This window comes from Anarrhichthys ocellatus, unplaced genomic scaffold, assembly GCF_004355925.1.
Source record: "Anarrhichthys ocellatus isolate YVR2014 unplaced genomic scaffold, GSC_Weel_1.0 scaffold15, whole genome shotgun sequence".
Lineage (NCBI taxonomy): Eukaryota > Metazoa > Chordata > Actinopteri > Perciformes > Anarhichadidae > Anarrhichthys > Anarrhichthys ocellatus.
This window is the reverse complement of record NW_022280045.1, coordinates 7615890-7640403: the sequence shown is the minus strand read 5'-3', so window position 1 is coordinate 7640403 and position 24514 is coordinate 7615890. Positions and strand designations below refer to the sequence as shown.

Here is a 24514-nt window from a genome sequence, read left to right as displayed (position 1 = left end):
TCTTTCATGAATTTCCAGGGAAAAGGAGACATTACTTTGTAATATTGACATGTGTTCCCTGTTGTTCTCCATCCGTTCCTCACAGTTCTTTACAAACGTCATCCCCTCTTTGCTCTTTGTCTCATTTGCCTCTTCGTTATCAGGTAAAACCTTCCTGCGAGCCCCTCAGATGAACATCAACATCGCCACCTGGGGCCGCCTGGTGAGAAGAGCCATACCGACCGTCAGCACCAACTCCTTCAGCCCGCAGGCGTCTGAGACTGGGACCAGCAGCCTGCCTGGTTCACCCACACCCTGCAGGTACTAAAACACACATCCTCGTACATACACATCTGAGGCTGTTCAAAACTAATCAACAACTCTGCCGATTCACAGTGACCCGCTGGTGACCAAGCTGGACTTTGACAAAGAGCCCACCCCAGGACCCAAACACTACCCAGCACCCGACGACAACCGAGAACCGCTGGTGCAGGACAAGATGCCCGACAAAGAGGAGGTACAGGTACATTGAGGAAGTACTGGTATTGTGTGAGAGACATTCATAAAGTCAGTTCATGTTGGGGTGAGCTAAACAAAACGATACACAGTTTTTGACCGCTGTCTTCTCATAAAATGCTCTGGTAGCCACATGGATATATAAACCAAAAAACTTCAAATAAGACCTTTCTTATTTATTGGCTCATGTTCCCCTCAGTACGTGTGTCACCTCTGATCATCATCCATAACCAAAGAAGCACTTAGTGGAGTAATAGTCACAGGCTGTGTAAGACTAAACTATGTCGTTTTATGGATGGTTAATTTAATTTAACAACAAAATGTTCTCCATTATTTATTTGTCCCTGCAGATGAATGGAGTCCTGCAGATCTTAGTATATAGTGATTGTCAAAGCGTATTTGTGATTATTAATATGAAGACACAACGGATGCAACTATCGTTTTCCAGTAGTAAATAATTCTTCATATTTTCTAGTTGACCTAAACCTTACATTTCTTCACCGTTCTATCCTTCCCTCTCTGCAGGATGCACTCGCCTCATTTGACTTCTTGAACAACAGGAACAGCATGGCGGTGAAGCCAGACCTGGACGGATTGGTGGAGCAGGAGATGCAGCATCCGGACCTGGAGCTCATTGCCATCCCGAAAGACTCTGAGATAAGGTAGGAGAGCCGTGTGCTCATCTCGTCTGTGGTCCTGTCAAAGCTTCAAGTACATTTCAAATGAAGAGAAGAATATCTTGATATGTTATTTTGAGCAGGGTGTGTCACCATTATTGCTTTTTGTTGTTTCACTCTTTGACACCATCTGCTCAGTCCTGATGTTCTGACTGGGCTGAAATAGTAACATGGGTGTTGACACTGCCCCCTGGCTTTGAGTTTAACCGTCTTCTCAACATTCATTCACAATGGAAACTAATACAAACACCGATTCCTTTCCAGGGAGGAAGATGAGTTCCACTTCAGTCTCCAAGACTTCAAATGTGTGGCGGTCCTCGGACGTGGTCACTTTGGAAAGGTACGTTTCATTTGATCTTTTCACTATCAATTAATCTGTCTCTTATTTTCCCTGCTTGATTGTATTGTCTAAAAATGACCAGAAAGTAGTAAAAATGCTAGTTTCCTAGAGTTGAAGATGACATCTTTAAATTGCTTGATTTATGTGGCCGACAGTCGTTTGTTTCTCAAATGTGAAAATGAAAAGCACCAAATCCTCACGTTTGAGAAGCTGTAACTTTCCTCTGCCTCCCCTCCTCAGGTGTTGTTAGCAGAATACAAAAGCACAGGTGAGATGTTCGCTATCAAAGCGCTGAAGAAAGGAGACATTGTGGCCCGCGATGAGGTGGACAGGTAAATGCTTTAAAGTTCTCCTCAGCCAAATACACTGCAAGGCTGCACTTGGAAGCGCTGCTGTAACTCACACGGCCTCCTCCTCCTCTTCTCTTTGCCAGTCTGATGTGCGAGAAGAGGATTTTCGAAGCGGTCAACAGCGTCCGCCACCCGTTCCTGGTCAACCTGTTTGCGTGTTTCCAGACGCAGGAGCACGTTTGTTTTGTCATGGAGTACGCAGCGGGAGGCGACCTGATGATGCACATCCACGCTGATGTTTTCTCCGAGCCTCGGGCCATGTGAGCGTCTCACATGGCCCGGGGCTAACGTCTCAATAGGAATTCTCAGTGTGTAATACTTGTAATCTAATACAGTGGCTGTTTTGTTCCCGTGCAGATTTTATGCAGCCTGCGTCGTATTGGGATTACAGTTCTTACATGACCATAAGATTGTGTACAGGTAAGCAGTTTGAGTAAAGTCATTCATTTAGTCCCACATCTGTCGGGAGCATGAAGTCCTCAACACATATTTTTTTTAAATTTTGCAGAGATCTGAAGCTGGATAACCTGCTCCTGGACACAGAGGGCTATGTAAAGATTGCTGACTTTGGGCTTTGCAAAGAAGGTAAAATGGAGAACCACATTATACTGAAGGCTTTTTTACCTTTTTAGATTAAACAAGAACATTGAAATGGAATCTCCTGACCAATATCTTGCAGCATCAAAATGAAAACCACCGCGCTGAATATTCTCAACATATCAGTTCTGGGTGTTCCCAAACGAGAGAGGTAGTGACAGTTTTAAGGACATTGTTTCGTTATTAAGCGGCGTCTGTGTTGCTTTCAGGAATGGGTTTCCAGGACCGCACCAGCACGTTTTGTGGCACGCCGGAGTTTCTAGCTCCTGAGGTTTTGACTGAAACGTCGTACACTCGTGCTGTGGATTGGTGGGGGCTGGGCGTCCTCATCTTTGAGATGCTGGTTGGGGAGGTGAGTGCTGTAACAAACGTTCAGTAACCTTGTGTCGTTGCATTCTGTGACTCCATTTGATTCATGCTGAATGTCAGGGAGTCAAATTCAGCAGCAGTTGTCACGTCTTCCTGTTTTTCATTTTGTCCTGTTTTCAGTCGCCCTTCCCCGGTGACGATGAGGAGGAGGTGTTTGACAGCATCGTCAACGATGAAGTCCGCTACCCACGATTCCTCTCGACCGAGGCCATCTCCATCATGAGGAGGGTGTGTAGTGATGCTCTGAGAAGGAAGGATTCGGTGATCGTGGATGTGTGTGTGTGTGTGTCCCTGGTTGTGTATCAGTTTAATATTCACTCTATATCTGCTTCTCCTTGTGCTCAGCTTTTAAGAAGGAATCCAGAAAGACGACTGGGAGCAGGAGATAAGGACGCAGAGGAGGTTAAGAAACATCTATTCTTCAGGGTAAGAAACGGAATCACCATTTGCACGATCCGTTTAGTAATGAACAAGAAAACAAATGTTTTTAACGTGAGCCTCTGTGTTTCTTGGCAGAACATGGATTGGAACGGACTATTGGCTAAGAAGGTGAAGCCGCCGTTCGTGCCGACTATTCACGATGCCAACGACGTCAGCAACTTCGATGATGAATTTACCTCAGAGGCTCCGATCTTAACCCCGCCCAGGGAACCCCGACCGCTGAACTCCGACGAGCAGAACATGTTCTCTGACTTTGATTACATCGCTGACTGGTGTTAGCTTCCCGTCTACACACACACACACACACACACACACACACACACACACACACACACTGTGAACCAACCAACACAGCAATGACTGTAGCTCACGTCATTTCTTTTAAAAACTTTCCTCATCCTTGCCCAAAATGTTGAGGAGGGAGCATCGAGCGCGGCGGCTCCCCGAAGCCTTCCGGGCAAAACTTTGTGCCATTGAGAAGAAAAGTCCAGAAGCCTCCAGAGGACTCCCACTTATTTTTTAATCCACATGAAGAACATTTTTTTTTTTTTTTTTTTTTAAGAAAAAGAAAACAAAAGAAACTCTGTTGTTTGAGAGTGAACGAGGAGGAATGCTTTGTCCTCCTGCACACCTTGTCGTCGTGTCCATTGTCTGACCACTGAGAATGTTTTTCATATGAACTCTGAGAAGACGGCAACATCACAATCATGTTATTCAGCGTCACTGTCGTCAGTTGTTGTTTTTTTGATCTGTACAGATTATATTCAGTCGTATATATATTTTATTTTTGTGTGTTTTCCTTTATTTGCAAAGCCCTCGCCACAGTTTATGGACATTTAATCTCACTGTACATTTTGAAGTGCTCAAAGCATTCTCACTGAGCGGTCAACTACAGACATCTTGACTACTACGGCTGCTGCTTCTCGACTTGAAATCAAAGAAAGGGTCATCACCCTATCACCCTGAGCTCCTCTTTGTCTAGGGGCCCAATCTTTGTCCACAATCTGGTTTAACACTTTTTTTTTTTTTCTCACTTTGCTTCCAGGTCTGCATACAATAACCCACATAATAATAATATTCTTTGACTATAAAACAATATTCCATCTAGTGTTAAATTAAATGAAACACATTACTGTTGTTGGAAATTTGATAATTTAAAAGGCCTGTTGGCCGGAAGAAATGCTAAATATTTAATATTCTCGGCTGTCTGAGGCCCTCTAGTGGCTCTGTAGATATTCAGTTGACCTCAGTTCTGCCACTTTGTAGTGCCGTATCTTTTGGAGCAATAAAATCAAACAAGTGAGTTATTATTTTAGAGCTAAGTTCAGTTGGATGTCAATTGTTTTCCTAAGTGAACATCTGGTTGTGGTGAACCTGAAAGCATTTTTCTTGTTGCCTCAGTGAAAGTGTTTTGCAGTTAAAAGCTATCGAAACCAAATTCCTCCTGTCCGTCTTGAAGCAGCAGACAAACCTCTTGTAACAAAATATCTGATGGATGGACTGACTAGAAGCAAAGATGTGTTGTGCAGAAATCCATAAAGCGCTGAGCTGTTATTTGGGAACCTATGAAACTCAGCTATTCCAGGTTTCTGTCATGTCATTTAAATGCTGCCCACGCTGTTCTGTGATCAGTTACATTTTTCAATCCGGCACAGAGGAACCAGCTGATGACGTGTTCATTTGCATGTTAAATATAAAGTGACTCAAATGTTGGAGCGCTGTTGATATGAATCACTACAGGGGAGGGCCGGGTATATTATATATACATACTGTATGTACACAAGCTGAAAGCACTAATTGTATCTAGTTTTAATTATCTACATTTGTTAATGATGAAAATAGATTGTACAAAGTTGTTTTTTATTCTTTGCTTGTGCATGTTGCCAGAACAGAAGAAGACTTTATAGATGGTACACAAATACTCAGTCACAACTGTTGCAAATCACCGGTGTAAAAAACAAAACAAAAAGGCATTTCTGCAGTTGCCCATCATAAATGCACAAATTAAACATTTGTAATAGTGGATTTGCTTTTATTTGTACCCGTCAATGAATACACTCTGGGTGTTTAGAAACTAATCTGCCTTTTGTTCACGCTCGAAACTCATTGTGAGGAAGTTTCGATGTGTTTCAGAGCTCACAAAGAGTTTTTAATCTTTGAAAGACCAGAGTAGTAAAACAGGTTCAATGTAAACAAATATTTAATGTTATTCAAACCTTGAGCTCATTACCATGCCTTAATGAAAATCTTTTAAATTACTTGGAACAATTCGAACCAGGTCATTTTTCTACAAAAACAAAAGTATTATGTATACAGTATGAAACCAGCCTAAAATTGCAAGCATCAATTACATTTTCCAACTTGGACATATATACATGATTCAGTATATACACTCAAATGAAATACTGTAAGAACAGTCTGCAAGCTGTTTAATTAAGCACTGGAATGTGTCCGTTTTATTCCTGTGAGGACGCCTCGACAAAAGGCAAGAAGTCTGAGGAGGGACAAGGGAAATCTTCCAAACCCAACACAATCGTGATTTTTTAAAGAGAATACAATCCTGTAAGTACAGCAGAAAAACGTCTTCACAGTTGGGGCAGCTTGTCGACAGGTGTGTCGAATTTGAAGTCTGGAGGGAAGAGTTCTGCAGCGCGTGGGTAGATGAGTCGGTATGACTGTCGGATCGTAACGTCTGCAACACCGGCGATATCCCCGATTTCTGTGGACACATCGAAGACCAGCTTCAACTCTTCAATCTGAAAACCTATATGGCCAAAACAACTTCCAAATACACATTTTTTCCACCTCTGGTGTCGACACAAAACGTGTCCATCAATAGTATCATTAGAGCACTCACCCTTCTGGGTCTTCTTCTCTGCGGAGGCCTGGGAGGCCATGTAGATGGCGGCTGCAGCCACTGAGATGGGGCTTCTGCCGGGCACCAGGTCGAGCTCCACGGCCTTCCTGGCGATGTAGGTGGCCGCCATCTGCACCTGCTTGGGCAGACCCAGGTTTGAGCAGAAACGAGACATGAAGTCTCCGGTGGTGATGAGGTCCACGCTGGTCTCGAGCGCCTTCAGGATCAGCTTGAAGCACCTTCCGATCTCCTTCTTGGAGATCCGAGAGACGGCACAGATCTCTGTGTCGGGAAGGAGAGCCGTCAAAGAAACATCCTTCCAGACATTTCTTTCTGTGTGGAATCTGAGAAACGCTGGCTGGCCAGTTGACCCCCCCCCCCCCAAAAAAACCCTCTACGGATCTACATGATTCACGTGGATGATATATTTTGATTCAAAACGGCGAATTTCGCCAAAAAGCGACAAGTTTGCAGGTATGAATAAAGTTCTTGAAATAAAAAAATTCTGCATTTCCCCCTGCGCCCCACCTGCAATACCTCCGCGTCCCACTAGAGGGGCACACCCCACAGTTTGAGAACCACTGCACTAACATAATTTAATGGACAATTCTTACATTTCTGAGTGATTTTTGTCTCAGAGGTGTTTTGTCAACAAAGGACTTGTGTTACTCGTTACAATATATTAGTAGGTACCACAATTAGTTTTGAGCCGTCAATCGTTCCTCAAGAGCGGTCGTAACCCTAATGATATGTCAGAGAGCTTAATAAAATAGAAGTGTTTGTTGTGACCTTTGAATGTTCTCGGTACACCTTCTTGTCTGCAGGCGATGTAGAGACAGGCCGAGGCGATGGCATCGTTGGCTCGGCCCTTCAGGCTCTTCTGTTCATAAACCTGCTTGAATAAGTTGTTTGTTCTGTCCTGCAGAGCAAAAACATCATTTACAGAAACATTATTTGCATCTCTATAATAAAAAGGTCTTAATGACAAGCTTCCTTAATACAATCACATGTACACAAAACCCCAAATAAAGTGTTTGCTGTAACAGTGTTTGGAAGGTGAATTATAAACATCTATATAAATTGAGCTAGACTTTTTTAAACACTATTTTTAATGTTGTTGAACTAAAACAAGATGGCAAGTCATGAAGACCGAGTGTAAGTGAGGCTAACCTGTGTGTGCCTGCATACGTAACTCCTTTAATCGCATATTCTCTCTATTTCTGTTTGTCTTTAATGAAATACAATTTTACTATCATCGTCATCGTCATGTACATTATTGAGGCCATGTCTGGAGCTTAAAGACCTCGTGTACCCTTTTATCCTGGAGACACACACACGAACATCTAAACTCTGGTCTGCAGTTTAGTTTCCACTTCAATGATGAACCACAGAACTTACACAGAATTACATAACTAGCACATGAAGTTCACTTTCACTTCTCTTGTTCCCTTCCTCACCATGTTTTGGCCACAGCTGCGTGGTTTGCATTTCTCTCTAATGTGGTACAGCTTTTGTATTTTGACTGCTTAGCAACACTCGTTTAAGGATCTTTTTTACTTACGATGATGTTCCTTGGCAGGTTGATGCGATCGGCCATGGTGCTGATTTCTTTGAAGGCGTTGAGCATGGCCCGGTCAGAGCTGCTCATGGTCCGCCGGTTCTGGTACTTGGAGTTACCGAATTCATCAAAACTAGCTGCGCCGGTTCCCTGTGGTGGAAACGGTGGATGTTTATCAGTAACATTCCCCGTCGTCTTATTTCAAGAGACGCCATGATAACTTTGAGGAACATGTTTACTGCAGCGCTCTGAACCACTGTGTGACCCAAACTCACTACTGGTAATCTGCCCCAGACAATATTAATATAAAAGCAGAAAATGCTGATATAATTATCAAAACTTTCATTGCCAGCGTTCGCTGTACATGCACATCTGACCACGGTAGTCCAAAAACATTTACTCCACTGGACATCTGAATGGCTTAAATATCTCATGAAGAACTTACAACCATTTGAACTGCAGCTTCTTGAAACAGCTGTAGTTTAAACCCGACTACAAACATGGCTCAACGATAACTACGGGCTCCTCACCTTGCTGATCATGGTGGTGAGGTCGCCCCCGTTGAGCAGCGGGTTCTGGGCGTCTCCCACTCTGGAGGGATCTTTGAGGGCTTTCTCATTGGAGAACGTTCTCCACTCTGAGCCTACGTCGATAACACGGTCACCTGAGGACAAATGGTATGACAATTTTAAATAAATAGATTAAACCTAAAGCACAAGATCAACTTCTTAAACGTTCATTGTATGTTTTTTTTTAGCCCAAGCACCAACACAAGAAACAAAGTTTTTCTCCTCGGGACTACATCTTCACTTTCCACAAGACCTTTAAAAACAGACATTTAATATTTGTAATACATTTGGCCCCAGAGTTTTGGTTTGAAGACCTTTACAGACTCAATCCGTCTTGTTTTTCATCATTGTGCACCGATGTCTACACCTGCTGCTCTAAACACGTTTCCTTCTATTCGTCAATGACACACGAGAGGTGAAACGTAACAACAAATCAGACATGGTAGTTTGATTAATGTGAATAACCTGCACATACAAACAAAATGCTTTTCCTGTGTTCTTCTGTATGTCTGTAATAAATCCCTCTGGAGTAATTAACCAGAAGATGGTGCCATATTCAGCACAAAGTCCCTCATGAGAAGACATCTTCAGAGACTCAGATAATGTAAATATTGTTTGAATCCTTCCGTACTGTATTTCATCAGCTCATCCACAGCCCTCTAAGTTTTACTACTGTACAGTATTCTGAATCTAGCTTAACATCTCACACATCATCCCTCTCTTCTTTCTCATTTTCTCTTCATTGTGGTTGTTGTGAGGTAGAAATGCATAATAAAATATGATCTAAACAAATGTTCAGTCATTCAATTGCATCAAATCGGAGATGTTCAAAAGGATGACGGGTGTGACAAAGGCGGACATATTGCTGGTTACCACGTTATGCCTGTTCTTGGAACAGTGTAGCCGAGCCGAAGATTAGATTTCGGATATTTTAATCCTGTTAGGCTTTTTTTCCCCATACATAACTCTCTAACATCTCGAGGAAAAATGACGTTCATCTCCTTCCGAGGACAGCCAAAGCTATGGCAGCAGGAACAGAGGGCCCTTCAGCTGGCGTCTCTCGTGTCCCACCTGACCTGGTGTCTGCTCGGGGGGGCTCGTTAGAGGAGAGCTGGTTGTTCCCTACAGCTTTGTCTCACAATCTGCATCACATGTTGAACGGATTTTTTTCTTCATACGCTTTATATCTGTGCTTTTTGCACTGAACCAGCCTTTGTCCTAGGAAAGGTGGATCTTTATTGCGTTCATAATGTCGCTCCATCACTTGCTTTTCCTCTCATCTGCAACAACTCGAGTAAATTACTCTTTAAACGATGTTTGGCTTTGCTGGTTCACTGGCGCTACCCACGGGCCTCAAATCCGATGACCATTATCACAATGTCTGTATTCCAAAACATTTTGTGCTTATGTGGCGGAAGTTGCTACAACAGTGGTTACGGTGGATTTTTTAAAACTGAAAAACTTCCCAAAATCAGACACAGCTCTTCTCTTGGACAGAGTATGCAGTTATTAGGGGTTCCCTCTCAACGTACTCCCCACTTTTCCCAACCCCAGTGCTCTTAAAGGCTATTCTCCGATGTGGCGTTATATGCAAAATTAATATCGTATCGGTATACCACCCAGCACTAGTTCAAACACTGAAAACTCTATAATAAATACGATAAAAGTGCACATAATCATTGTGTATACTGACCTACTACAAGGCCGCATTCAGGGCAGATCATGTCTCCTGCTCTGTAGTCCTCCACCAGTATGGCATCAGGGTGGTTGGGACACTGAACTCTTGGAAGGGTCAGGCCATCTCCGCTACAAAAGCAGAACAGTTACGTGATCAAACAGCTCAAATGGAAAGAAAAAGATGGAAAAAAGGGAGGAAAATGAAGGCAGACCGGCATGGGGTGAGCTAAAGAGAGAGCGAGAGAGTTCAAGCTGAGGTCTCATCTGCAAGAGCTGGAAGTAATAATGAAGATTTAAACTGCCAGCAGAGTAGGACTTTTAAATACCACAGGGAAGAAGATCTAAATACATAATGTTACATTTAGCACTTTACTTTCTTCCTTTTGTTGTTGAGAAGAAATACCCAGGGAAAGCAGACTGAAAGCTCAAAAGTGCCTGAACCGAGTAATGTCAATATGCAACGCAAACATGAAGTAAAACATCATCAAAGATTATAACAGGTCATACTAGTATTAATCCATGATGAACTGAGTCAACAGCAGTTGCATAACAACCTGAAGGCAAAGCCTAACAGCAGCCAGTAGTTAAGAAGCATCACAGTCTTAATTGGGGCTGAAACTAACAATTCTTTTCATTATTGATTAATCTGCGAATTGTTTTCTCAATTGTTTTGTGTATAAAAAGGCAATAAAAAAAATCTCAGAAATTAAATTGTCGTCTTTAAAATGTCCACGATATCAAATCTACAGCTATGTAGAACCAAACCCTCACATTAAAGCTGGAGTCACAGAATATTTGGGTTTTAACTTGTAAATAAATAATCTTAGAATCAGAATCAGCACCGCTTATTGCCAAGTACGTTACACATACAAGGAAGTAGACTTGGTGAAGGGTGCATAACAACAAACAATGAACACAGTGCGACAATCGAGGAATCATTGAAAAATAGAATATTCAAATTTATAATAAATACGTTAAAACAAGTCTATTATAAAAGTGGCAAGTGTATTTCGAGATAGAAAGGATGTGCACAAACTAATAAAATAAAATATATTATATATACAAATAGCTGATTTATCGACTAATAGTTTCAGGCATAATTTTTAAATAATGTTTACGTTGAACCCTGAACTAACTAGCTAGCTAAGCCCACACGTCACGATGATGTGTGGAAAGCACAACAGATGACCTAAAGGGCGTGATATCAGAAACATTACATCATTATGCATCTAAACTTTCCACTGTCTACTGTGAATTTACATATTGCAAAAAATCCAGACGAACTTGTTTTAGTATTTCTCTAAATAGACCGCTAGCTTCAAAGCGAGTGCAACGCAATATGAAGGCATATGTTCTTCAAACTACTCTGACGTTAGCATTACCGTTACCTGTTGTTAGCCGCAAAAAGAGCTAAAGCGGCGAAAAACAAGCTGCGAAGCGACGAAAAACAAGCCGCGAAGCGACGTTAACGTGATAATCAACTGACGGTATTGAGCACCAGCACAGCGGTGAGATAATATAACGGCGATACAGAGAGTGACTTCTGGCAACATCTAACCGCTAGGCAGCTAATTTGGCTAACGATAGCAAAGTGGCAGTAACCGAGCAAAATACACCTCACACATACCGCTGACAGTGGGAATAAAGACGTAACATATGTCATGTCTGACTCGATAACGTTTACAAATGTACATTCTGAGAGCCCACATGAAGAAGGAAGAGGGGAATATTTGGTTAACGCAGCTACGCACCGGCTTGTCGACGCCATGTTGCTCCTCTCTCCGCCTGTGTGTCGAAGAAACAATCGAATGCTCCACCTCTATTTATAACTTTTTCTGATCACGAGTCCCGTTGAAGTATGGCGAGCCATAAGGCTCAAACTAGTCGAAACATCCTTCCGTTTGCATAACATGTTTTGTTGAGAGAGAGAGAGAGAGAGAGAGAGAGAGAGAGAGAAAGAGAGAGAAAGAGAGAAAGTTATAAAGTAACAGAACTTACTAAGCACTTAGTAGCCTATTGACTAACCTACAAAACAAGATCAATGATTTCATATGTATATATATATAATATATATATGAAAGCATTATATAATTTATACTATATATGTACATTCCCAGGCCTATATATATATGACTAACTAACTAACTAACAACAGCAAGATTAATGCTTGTGTTTTTCATGACAAATGACCATTTAAAACTTCTGTACTGCCACAAGGAATACCTAAACTGTACTATCCTAAGTAGCCCGATTATGAAAAAAGGGTCTGTGACATTGATGTCTGAGAGTGCCAGCCTGTGTCTCTTACTCTGTACCAGTCTGTGACTGCTCCTCTGTATCATACTTCCCAGGCCTGTGAAGGAAACCACACAATGACACAAAGAGTCACTTGATTTGGTTAGGTTTTGGAACAGAATGACAAATCTACATCCGTCTGCAAATTGCACATTTGAAATAACTATCATATAAACATGAATAACACATTAATTATAGCATGTGCAGCAACTAACATTTATTTCTAAAAACGTATTTCTTAAGAAAATTATTTTAGAAAAAAAAGTTAACTGGAAGATTGTAATGCATTATCACTACCTAAACCAGTGCCAGTCAAGAATGCCAGTGTGCATCGAGACAACAGCAGGTGGAGCTAAATAACTGACTCATTACAGTGATAAGATTTCATGGACAGATCATTTGGCACTGATCTCTCTCTCAGTGGTGCAACATACTGAAACGTATAACTATGGGATCATACGTGTTTGAATAGTAAAATGAGACTCAACCAACACGGATCTTTGTCCGATTTTGCAGAGTATTCAGCATCTGGGCAATGTTATCCGACGTCTGGCAAGTGTTGGCAGCTCGAAGTGATGTTGATGTCTGGGTCCAGTGCAAGTGATTCTGGCCTGGTGAAAACTAGCCATCTCATCCCGACTGCAAATGATAAGCAACAGCCAAATGTATTCGTTTACAGCTTCTGATTTGGAAATAATGTGGGTAAAACATATGCATCACAAGCTATTCTATTTCCTTTACTACACTGTTGCAACTGATTCGTCTGAAGTGTCCCTGAGAAGCATTCACATATCTTTAATGCATGTTTTCGGATACCACTCATGATACAAAACCGCTGCTGGACTTAACAAGACTGTGGAAACTAAACTTGCATAAACATGAACAAGTCACAGCACGAGAGATATCACAGTTACATCAAACAAAACGAAGGCAAGCAGAGATCAGTATGCTGGAGTCAGATGTGTTCTCCGGCGCTCTCTCTTTGTCTCAAACACACATACAAAAACTCACACAGTACTAACTACCTCAATGCCTCAGCAACTTCCCAACTGCAACATCATATTACACCACATCATCATTCTTCATGACTATGCTGTATGTCAAGTAATAACAAAGGATTCACACATGCAAGCAAACAGCCGCAAACGTCTGGCGTAGTCTGTTATTTGACACACACACACACACACTGGTACACACACTCATTCTCCCCACTACATACCAAACACTTACCTTGACCTAATACTGAATTTCCACTGGGTGTGTGGGTGAGACAATTATTGTCTGCTTATCGTGCTTACAGGAAATGAATTACCATAGAAACACGTTTGTTGTTGGTTTGTGGCTTTGGTCTAAAATTGAATAATGGTGCATTTTTTTGCTACTTCCACACACAGAACTCACATGTGTCTGTCTGGTGTGCATTTAAACCACCAGCTAATGTTTGTTGGCGTGATACTACCCAGCATATTCTTTACAAATCAGAGAGGGAGGTCCATGCTGAATTATTTATATCTCATTGAGGCAATTCTCAACGCACTGAGCTGGTTGCCAGGGGTGTCTATGGTCCCCAGCTGTTGACCCCATCACCCCCAGGAAACCCCATACTGTCCAACCACTGTTCTTACTGCCCAGTATGACAACAAACCAAACCATTAAATCTTTATAGCTTTTTCCTTCCTGTAACCTCACCACACCAACCATATGTCTCGCCGCAGTCAGATAAACATCTGTAGGTTATCGTAATCCGAATCAGTGTCATTAGCAGTATTACTAATGCTTTAAAGTCATTGACCAAATTCACATCAGCATTTATGTCATACAAACCTTTACTGCATACAATGTTGTGGCAACAAGTTGTGGAGGGAGTTACTGGGAACTGCTTGAAAACAATTCATGAGGCTCCAGTGAAGTTAAGTGGGTTCACATCCACTACTCCACTACTTTTCTCCTTCACTTTGTCTACCCTGTCTTTGTTTGGGATTCTTAAAGGGAGCCACTATAAACTCAGCTATCAAAAGACTGCCCTACTCAACTCTAAGCAAATATTTGGCTCTATTGCAAAAACACTATTGCAGAGCCTGTAAAGAACACGGATAAAATCATCTGTGTCCTAGTTCTGCTTGTGTTTATGTATGGTCACACGCCACCTCCACATCTGATCTTGTAACCTGCCAGACTAACGCACTACACGCTCTCACTACCTGCTTCTCTTTCTTTTTTCCCCCCTCCTTCTCTCAAAGTACAAGGGTAGCGCGAGTAAGAACAGAGTGCTTGCAGCCAGCAGCCCAGGACCGGTTGAAACCTGTATGGGTTGCAACTGAGGAGACACTTCCTCCACCCAGTGCATCATCAACCAAATCCAGAAAGAGCTGGAAACGATGCATGGCTTCAGCACACAGGGTCCTATTGACTGTTGAGTTTCTCAATACCAATAATACAGATAGATAGATAGATAGATAGATAGATAGATAGATAGATAGATAGATAGATAGATAGATAGATAGATAGATAGATAGATAGATAGACAGACAGATAGATAATATTAACAATGTTGCACATGTTAATAACAGTTTAGCTTAACTCTAACAAACAAAAGGCATCGTCTTAAATACGTGGCATGTGCACAAAAGGCAAATATGATCATTCTTAATTAGTGAGTAAAGTTATTTCAACACCATGATGCATGTGGTGTCTGCTACTCTGAAACAAAGAAGAAGCCTGTGCTGCGTTCACGTAACGCTGGGAAGAACTGAGACAAGAGAGCTCAGTTTTCAGTTGGTATTCCTGCAAAGCTCATTTTTAATAGCATTCCCCTCAGGTTTTTGTTCTGAATTACATCTCATTTGTTCCTCTTGCTGAATACTTAATTTACTGAAATTATGAGCATATACGCGGCGAGACCATTTTAGTGGTCTCGTATATGTTTACTTTCTGCTGGCAAGAAGAAAACAAAAGATCAACGAATCGATTTTTGCTCTATGGTTTGCGTAAGTGCGTATGGGACGTACTCCCACGGAGTGCTGGGGGTCACAGTGGGGCTCATAATGTCGGTAAAATGCGCACTTTCAGCTCATTTTCTTTTTTTAGCTCAGCAGGTTGGCTGTGTCGCTCCGTCTTTATCACGTTTTCCCATACGGCTTGAATGCAACATCAGATAAACCAGCAGGCCGTGTTCTCGGGAAGTTGCCGTAACGTCGTCCACCAATGAGAAGCACCCATAACACCCACAACGGCGGTCCGTGCGGCTCCATATTGGATCTGCCTTTTCTTAGAAATACATTGCGCTGGAGGTCTTTCTGCGCATATTGTCAAATATACAAGCCAGGCAGCCGGCTCTGCTTCCCGGGGGCTCAGGTATGAGGGATGTTGACGACAATAGGAGCTGTCACGGACAAATGTTCTCCAGTGCTTTGTTTTACGCACCGGCGTCATTCGCACAGTTTATAACTGGGCTGAGAAATTAGGTTAGAGGCGCACCTGACGACCGGAGCGAAAAGTGGTATGCAGGCTGAGGAAGAAATAATTGGATTGAGATAACGCCGCACAGGCAGTAAGTATAGTTACCGTAACTATGTTGTGAATGTTTACTTTAAACCAACGCATTTCCTCTTTTTTTGAATTAATAATCAATAACCTGACTGATACTGTTTCTCCCCGCGTGGCCGAGTAGATAATGGTTTCCAGATAAGAAACTGGTTACCTGGTGTGAATATTTAACGCCTGCGGAGACATGATTATTCTCTATTTCACATGTTTCAACAAGTCACCTGACCCGCTACACCCGCGAACTTACTGCCCGAGAACTCCTCACGTGAGCGTTTCATTACCCAAACATGTCTTATTTCCTCTTGTCTGTGCTTGAAGTGGAAAACACAAGGGCCAGTACTTCCCTTATTCACATGTCAGCATCAGCAGTCTCTTGCTACTTATTCCTGTCTATTTATTATTTCGTTAAGCATGTTATACTGTGCCTGTCATAATTAGTTGCGATTTTATGGTTATTATTATATTTGGGCTTTGCATCTTTTATGGTCGGTCTATAATACTCTTATAATAATCCAGTTGAAACGTTATATGGTTATGGTGGTGTATTTGTATGTTTACCCAATGTGTTAATACTTAAAGTGCTTCCCTGTGTTATTTGTATCCTGTAGTATCGCTCTATGATATATTATAGGATGCGTATACAGCCTGGAATCAACTTCAGCCTGCCAGACAGACAGGTATGCATGCACAGCTGAGTTTTAGGAGCAGGTTTAATTCAGGATGATCGCACATATGATGCAGCAGGATAAAGAGATATATTCTGAATTTCTATAGTAAATAAAAGACACTAGATATTGTTTTTCGGGGTCCTCCCCCAAGAAGATTTGAAGGTTTTTGACTTAAAACAATGCAATTGTACATAATTTTGAACCAGTATCATTACCATATATAACAATCCAAAAGCAAACAAACAGTTAAATAGTGTTGTTATTATTGACACATATCACCGTCTTTGTCTGAACATTTAACATTTAATTTTTCTGGAAATATTTGCCCTGTAAAACTAGATTATGTAAATCGAAAGAACAGTTCCAGAAAACTTATAATATAATTATATTTGTTCACAAATTATCAACAAAGTTATGACGAAAACATCAGGTGAACATTGTATCGATAAATTACAGCACACGTGTTTTACCCAGAGAACATGATATGAAGAGGGCAGAAAACAGGACCGGCAGCTTGAAATAAGTGGCGGTGCACAAGAAAAAGTCATGGTGCGCCAAAGAGTGAAATGTTGAAGTGCCGGCCTACCTCGAGCACTGCCTCTTGTGGGGGAATAGTCTACCCCACAGTGAATGAATAACAAATAAGCGATACAGCCTGTTTCCCACATGGCCACATGTGACCAATTTCCTTGCTGTCTGGAGCCCAAACTTGGCTTTGATTAAGTTTACACTAAATTGTTGCCATCCTTAAACTCATAATTAGGACTGGGCGGTATGACCAAAAATGCATATCACGGTATTTTGTAAGATTCTGGCGGTTTCACGGTATTTCTTTTTCGGCGTTAAAGCATTAATTAATTAACGCCGAAAAGAACCGGCCGGCCAGCAAGCGGTGAACAGCTGTTTGTGTGGCGTGTCTTCCGTTCCGTCACTTCCTGTTTCCTTCACCTACATTCCCCTGTGTCCTAAGCCCTTCCAAGTACAGCTTCTTATCACCCTCTATGTACCAACATACATTTATAACAAATACCACACATGTTACGCTAATCAGCGCTGCATATGTGTAACCAAAATACCTTTTGTTGTTCAGTCTTTGTTCATCCTGCATCGCTCTTTTCTGTTCTTTAATGTAACATTACTGGAGTGACAGAGCCTCTCCCAGTTGTTAGCAGACTGTTGTTAGCAAGCTGTACCCATCATGCAGTTCGGCGGGGAAATTTTATAAATGTACAATTATTAGTGTTAAAATACCGGTTGAACCGATATACCGCCCAGCCCTCCCCATAATCTATCGTAATGAAATAACACTTAACAGGCAGTACAGTGGCTACTATCACATGGTGAGGTCAGTTGTATGCAGTCTGTACAGGGCAGCATTGTCAGAGCAGGGGGACTGTTCTGCCCCTGGGCCCCCCCCACACACTAAGCCCTTTTTTCCAGCTTTTTTCATGTTTAGATGCGTTGCCTCTGCTAAGTGAGAAGAGACTGGGGGAGGGTTGACCATTATAAACCACTGTGGAGCCTCTATCAACTTTGTCACTGTTGCGATACACAAACATCACCTGTGCTGCTGCATTCTCCAGATAGATCATTAAGCGTGTAAAATATCATTCAGCCATCATTCATTTAATTATTTACTCCCCTGACATGTCAAGATGCCTTCCGTGAAAAAGCCTATTATTGAATATCAGAGCACTAAAAGAAAACACCAACATAACCCCATCTTTACAGTGACAACCATGTGTGCTGCTGTATAGGTGTGACCATAACAGATTGCTTTTCACGTCACAGTGAGAGAAGATATGACTTTTAAGTTCCCCAAAACAAGAAGTTAACTAACTGGGTGTAGCCCAGCAGTAATAAGATAGGACAATAAATGTGAAGACTATACCCTGACAGACACTTTATTTTTTTAGGCTTATGCTGATATTTGAGAATTAATAAATCATATATATATTTTTTTTTAAATATATACTTTTTTTTTTATCAGGATCTGGTCAATTTGGTCAAAAACAATGAACAATTTAGTTCTCAGTGCTTTTAAATGACATCAGACATCTTTGTTTTTTTGGTACTGCGATTTCTTACATATCTGCTGATACAAAATATATATAATGAACTTATATCAGCTGTTAATATCAGCCCGCTGATTTATCAGTCAGGCTGTAGTGAAGACCCACTGTAACACATTGCACCACACCACTACTTCACACGCAACACGACATTAGTCTGTCAACCAATAGCAAAGCTGCTTTGACTTTGTGAACAAAGTAGAAAAAAAATATTCTTAAATTCTTCATTTGCAGAATAAAAATTGCATTGCAAGACCTTTGTGACCTTTCGTTCATGCTTGAGACATCCATGATTAATATGCAGGAGCCATATGCTGCATATTAAATGCTTGTTTGGAGGCTGATGGATCTCAGTGATCAACTGAAACTTAACTGATCTGAAATAAAATTATTTTTTAGCTGTGAGAAAGAATTTCAGGATATTAACATATTATGATTAATACACAGGAAACGTATCAGCCATACTTTTTTAATCTCTTACTGCTGGCTTTTAAAGATAATGCCACTGGGAGTCAACAACTGTTAGCCCGTCACATAACATGTAAGGGTGTCACCCTCAAAGTAGAAACTCATTTCTGCATTGTATATTGTGACTTTGTGTATTTTTGTTTTATCAAAACACACTATGTTTACACTACAGTTGAAGCCTCAAAAAGATTCTATTAAAAGAAAGATGGAGTTTGAAGTATTATATTATTTGAAAAAACTAAACATTTATATAAAGTTAAATGTAGATTTTCTTGCAAGCAACGTTCAGAACTACCTCCTTTTTGGAGTGCAGTTCAATGGGTCATCTGCCTCAGCGCATAGTGCAGTATGAAATATTGAACATGTGTTGCAGAACTATTGCTCTTCAGTGCAGGTCCCGGGGTTTAAAGAAACAGCAAATTATCATGATGGACAGATAATGTACTTATTCCTAGAATCACATGAATCATTTTGATTGTGTTTGTGTGGATTAGAAGCAGTAAATGGATGAAAGATGATACAAGCAAACGCCACGTCCACTAAATTGGAAAACACAGTGACCCATAAGTGCTCAATGTATTCGTGAGTCAAAACAGTTGGTAGACCTCTTCCCACATCAAAGGGCTCTGCACTGTTCCAGTAACAGCATGTTAAAATAAGTCTGAATTGAGCACAATCTGGACTCCATGCTTAAACATCATGAAAACATTACTGAATGAAACTTCCCTGCCACGTGAGAGCTGAATGTAGCACACCAAGATGAAATGATGGAGAACACGCGCACTCAGCGGTGCAGTCACAGTTACACATTCACACCTTGTACAGCTGGGGGGTTAAATGTGTTTCTAGCTTTCCACTTTTGACAACATGCTGTGGATTTGACCCAGAAAGCTTCAACTTCCTGTGTAGGTTTGGGCTCTAGAAACTCGTGTTATTTCTAAATTTTTCGGTTTTGTTTCCGAGTAGATGACTGTAAGTAAAGGGTCTCAGTGTTTAAGGGAATGTTTATGTTCAGACTTTGTAATCAGAGGGTGTAGGGCTGCAATTTCGGTTTACAATGATAGAAAAGCCGCAATTTCACCTCACATTGCAGAAACTATGACAAGAGCATGTTTGGAATTTCAAAATAGTCGCCACTTCATTTTCTGTTGATCAACTTATTGATTAATCAAATATTGGTTTCATCTCTAATTTGGTGGACGTTTTCTTACATGCTAACATTTAAACAAGCAGAGTATATTAACAGACTCTTCTATTCGTTGCAGTGATGTTCACACTCACTGAGGTTGCATCCTTGAATGACATCCAGCCGACGTACCGCATCCTGAAGCCATGGTGGGACGTCTTCATGGACTACCTGGGGCTGGTCATGCTCATGCTGGCCATATTCGCCATGACCATGCAGATCACCAAGGACCAGGTGGCCTGCCTTCCGTGTCTGGAGGACCCGGAGGACCCCTCGGGAGCTAAGCCTAACTCCTTCACGCAGCAGAGCGCACAGAAAGCAGCCTCAACAGCAACCACCGTGGCAACCCCCCTCCCCCTCGTCACTAAGGACTTACCAGACGAAATTGCCCATGAAATCCACGTCACACACCAACACACTGCTGTGTTCGCAGATAGATATGCCAATCAACCTCAACCGACAGGGGTCAGGACCAACCTGGACTATCAACAATATATCTTCATCAACCAAATATGTTACCATGTTGCCTTGCCCTGGTATTCCAAGTACTTTCCTTACCTCACACTCATCCACACCATTGTTCTCATGGTCAGTAGCAATTTCTGGTTCAAATACCCCAAAACAAGCTCAAAGATTGAGCATTTTGTTTCGATTCTAGGTAGATGCTTTGAGTCTCCCTGGACCACGAAGGCTTTGTCTGAAACGGCTTGTGAGGACTCTGAGGAGAACAAACAACGGTTGACCGGCACCTCCAGTGCACCTAAGCAGGTATCTTTAGAGGGGAAGGACGACGGCACAAATGTCAACTCGTCCACACCCATGCTCGGGGTGAAGTTCTCTGCAGATAAGCCCATCGCAGAGGTACCAAGTAGTATGACAATCCTGGACAAGAAAGACGGGGAGCAGGCCAAAGCCTTGTTTGAGAAAGTAAGAAAATTCCGAGCTCATGTGGAGGACAGTGATTTCATCTACAAGCTTTATGTAGCACAGACCGTTGTCAAAACCGTCAAGTTTATTTTGATATTATCCTACACTTCAACCTTTTTGGCTAAAATAAATTTCAAGCACGATTGTGAACCCGATATCAAACAGCTAACGGGGTACTCAAAGTTCTTCTGTACGCACAACATGGCTTTCATGCTGAACAAGCTGCTTATTAGCTACATGGCTTTGATTTTGATCTACGGGATGGCTTGCTTGTACTCTCTCTTTTGGGTGTTTCGACGGCCTCTGAAAGAGTACTCATTCGAGAAAGTCCGGGAGGAGAGCAGCTTTAGTGACATTCCTGATGTCAAAAATGACTTTGCATTCCTCTTACACATGGTTGACCAGTATGACCAACTCTACTCCAAACGCTTTGGTGTCTTCTTGTCTGAGGTCAGTGAAAACAAGCTTAGGGAGATCAGCCTCAATCACGAGTGGACCTTTGAAAAACTCAGGCAGCTTGTGACCCGTAACGCACTGGACCAGCAGGAGCTGCACCTCTTCATGCTCTCTGGACTTCCGAATGCAGTGTTTGACCTCACGGACTTGGAAGTGCTGAAACTGGAGCTGATTCCTGAGGTGAGGTTTTCGGCAAAGGTCTCCCAAATGACCAGCCTGCTGGAGCTGCATCTCTGCCACTGTCCAGCCAAAGTAGAGCAAACAGGGTTTGCTTTCCTCCGTGACCATCTTCGCTGCCTTCATGTCAAGTTCACTGACGTTGCTGAGATCCCGGGATGGGTGTACTTGCTGAGGAGTTTAAGGGAACTTAACCTAATCGGCAACTTGAGCTCAGAAAATAACAAAATGATTGGTCTAGAGTCCATGCGAGATTTGAGGCATTTAAAGACATTGTGCTTGAAGAGCAACCTCACAAAAATGCCTACAAACATCACAGAGCTGTCGCCACATCTGATTAAGCTCGTAGTGCACAATGATGGTACAAAGCTGGTGGTACTAAATAGTCTGAAAAAAATGACAAATCTAATTGAACTGGAGCTGCACACCTGCGAACTGGAGAGGATTCCCCACGCTATTTTCAGCTTGACCAACTTGCAGGAACTCGACCTGAAATCGAACAACATCCGAACTATCGAGGAGATCATCAGCTTCCAGCATCTCAAGAGGCTGACGTGTCTTAAACTGTGGCACAACAAAGTTATCACCATCCCATCCTCCATTGGCCAGGTCAAGTCTCTGGAGTCTCTCCACCTCTCTCACAATAAACTGGAGACCCTGCCTCCGGCCCTGTTCACTCTCCCTAAACTGCGGTACTTGGACGTGGGCCACAACTCCATCTCAGTGCTCCCTCCAGATGTGGGTCTCCTCTACAATCTGCAGCACTTTGCCATCAACTCCAACAAGCTGGAGGCGCTGCCCAAGCCTCTGTTCAGATGCACCAAGCTCAAGGCGCTGTGTCTGGGGAACAATGCCCTCACCGTTCTGCCGGAGACTGTGGGTCAACTGGTCCAGCTCACTCAGCTGGAGCTGAGAGGAAACTGTCTGGACAGACTGCCCGTCCAGCTGGGAAACTGTCGCCTGCTGCGCAAAAGCGGCCTGGTTGTGGAGGACCATCTCTTTGACGCACTGCCTGTGGAAGTGAAGGAGAACTTCAGCCGAGAGACCAACGCGTCCTTTACGAGCGGCTTATAGCACAAAAAGCACGACTCGTGGTTCACGAGGTCATGACAAGCCTGCATAACGGATGTAAGAGGAGACTCTTTATTATTATAATATCCATAAAAATGAATGCATTTTCTTGATTATTTTAATGAGTTGTCTAAGTTGCTTGTGTATTAAAAATGGTACAGATAGTTTTACTTGTTGCTGAGTATGTAATTCAGCAACTCTTTGGCATTTAGGCTTTTCATAGCTTTGAGTAATAAAACATTAGAAATCTAGCTTCTCTATGTAATACTCTATAGACCAAAACTGTTTGCTCCAATGACACAGTATGTAGATTTTCCATTATTGTTTGTACTCAGGTATAATTGTAACCATGGGGAACAATCTTTTTTGCCTTAACTGCTGCTTTTTTTTTTTTTTTTTTTTTTTACAGTGAGGGCTTTCACAAACACAAGGCCAAAAATGAATTGTTAATGTTTTCTTGTCAGTTTTTCATACATACACTATCCACAGAGCAATTTCTACATGTTATAGAAGAGGACACAATGCAACACTTCTTTCTCAGTAGCTTTAACTTTTATTTCAATCGTGTAACCTTTATTTTTCTCAATGTCTTGTAGCCAAAGGAATGAGTTTAGAGTTGAAAACTCAGGTGGAGACGAAGCACCAGAAATTAACCTTTACCTTCCTGTTGTAGAGATTGTATACTAAGGCCTTTAGTAATTCATTTGCACATTGAAAACATATTGATTTAAAGAACGGTGAATGTCCTTTGTGATAACATGTCCCCAGACCAACGTGAGCTGATAAAAGGGAACTCTTTTTAATCATGCTTTGAAGTTTGAAATGTGTAATAAAACCGGTAGGACTGATTACTTAACATGTCAGAACTGAACAATGACGACACATCTGCCTTCATTCTTCTCAATGTATTTCTATGTAGGCCTATATATACAGTTTGTGTTCTTCAGAGCTGCTGTACCACCTTTGTGATCCTATGCTCAAAGGTCACAGCTTTATGGCACAATAAAACACGATTTTAGATGAATGTCTAATCATTATTCGTGTACTTCAGACGCACTCCACAAAACACTTGAGCTGCGTTAAGGATCGCATACTTTACTTCAGTACATGCTGCAGATGCCCTTAGACAGTACGTACGGTTGCATGCAGTATGCATTCAATTGGGACATTCTACTTCGTTATAACATGGCACCTTTTCACCCTCTTGCTCATTTATCTGCTGCATGCTGGCTTGCAAACTGCAAAATGTGACTGGATGCAGAAGGAAATCCTGTTATTTTTGGAATACTGCATTTTAAATACTATGTATTGGGACATACAAAGTATTTTCTGGCATACTAAATAGTATGGTAGTGTGGTTATTGGAGCACACAGTATGCTGCAATGAGAAAGCGAAGTGAATGAATCAGATTCATTTCATTATTTTGACTCATAATAGCAGGAAATACACATGTGGATCTAATAACATTACCGATGCCTCTGTCTCAGAAATGATTGCAATGCAGCAATTAATCAGCTTATTAGTCTCGCCTGCGTTTGATAATTTAAAATGTGGAAACGGTATACAAGTTTCACTGTTTCTGTGTTCATCTGGTCAAGGTCATAGAGTTATTGCATGTTATGCATGTATGTAGCCTTCTGTTCAACAGTCTAATTGATGGCCTTGCAGTAACCCTCCGAGTAAGGGAACTTGTCTGAGAAATTACATCATGATGTAA

At 41.8% G+C, this 24514-nt stretch overlaps 3 protein-coding genes across 5 annotated transcripts in view; 2 read left to right on the top strand and 1 right to left on the bottom strand.

Annotated features, from left to right (window-relative positions):
• pkn2a (protein kinase N2a) overlaps window positions 1-5609 on the top strand; it is a 34711-nt gene extending 29102 nt beyond the window's left edge. Inside the window, exons 12-23 of one of the 2 annotated variants that reach the window (XM_031855195.1) lie at window positions 144-300; window positions 376-496; window positions 1021-1157; window positions 1437-1512; window positions 1753-1844; window positions 1946-2122; window positions 2220-2282; window positions 2371-2447; window positions 2669-2811; window positions 2949-3056; window positions 3174-3254; window positions 3345-5609. In XM_031855195.1, the coding sequence (XP_031711055.1) occupies window positions 144-300; window positions 376-496; window positions 1021-1157; window positions 1437-1512; window positions 1753-1844; window positions 1946-2122; window positions 2220-2282; window positions 2371-2447; window positions 2669-2811; window positions 2949-3056; window positions 3174-3254; window positions 3345-3548 (1436 nt within the window). In that variant the 3' untranslated portion in view covers window positions 3549-5609. Of the gene's footprint in view, window positions 1-143; window positions 301-375; window positions 503-1020; window positions 1158-1436; window positions 1513-1752; window positions 1845-1945; window positions 2123-2219; window positions 2283-2370; window positions 2448-2668; window positions 2812-2948; window positions 3057-3173; window positions 3255-3344 lie in introns of both variants that reach the window. The other variant, XM_031855194.1, reaches the window with a different exon arrangement.
• Window positions 5113-11771, bottom strand: gtf2b (general transcription factor IIB). The gene is made up of 7 exons (XM_031855209.1): window positions 11682-11771; window positions 9947-10059; window positions 8215-8348; window positions 7688-7834; window positions 6916-7045; window positions 6127-6408; window positions 5113-5988 (listed from the first exon to the last, which is right to left on the bottom strand). Exons 1-7 carry the CDS (start codon window positions 11696-11698, stop codon window positions 5855-5857), a joined length of 957 nt encoding a protein of 318 aa, XP_031711069.1. The 5' UTR covers window positions 11699-11771; the 3' UTR covers window positions 5113-5854.
• Window positions 11772-15426: 3655 nt separating this feature from the next.
• Window positions 15427-23820, top strand: lrrc8da (leucine rich repeat containing 8 VRAC subunit Da). Of its 2 annotated transcripts, none has more exons than XM_031855196.1 (2): window positions 15427-15775; window positions 20245-23820. In XM_031855196.1, coding segments are annotated over exons 1-2 (2556 nt in total). In that variant the 5' UTR covers window positions 15427-15774; the 3' UTR covers window positions 22800-23820. The 2 variants fall into 2 exon arrangements, with proteins under 2 accessions (XP_031711056.1, XP_031711057.1); XM_031855197.1 differs by having other exon boundaries at window positions 15427-16448.
• Window positions 23821-24514: the final 694 nt, after the last annotated feature.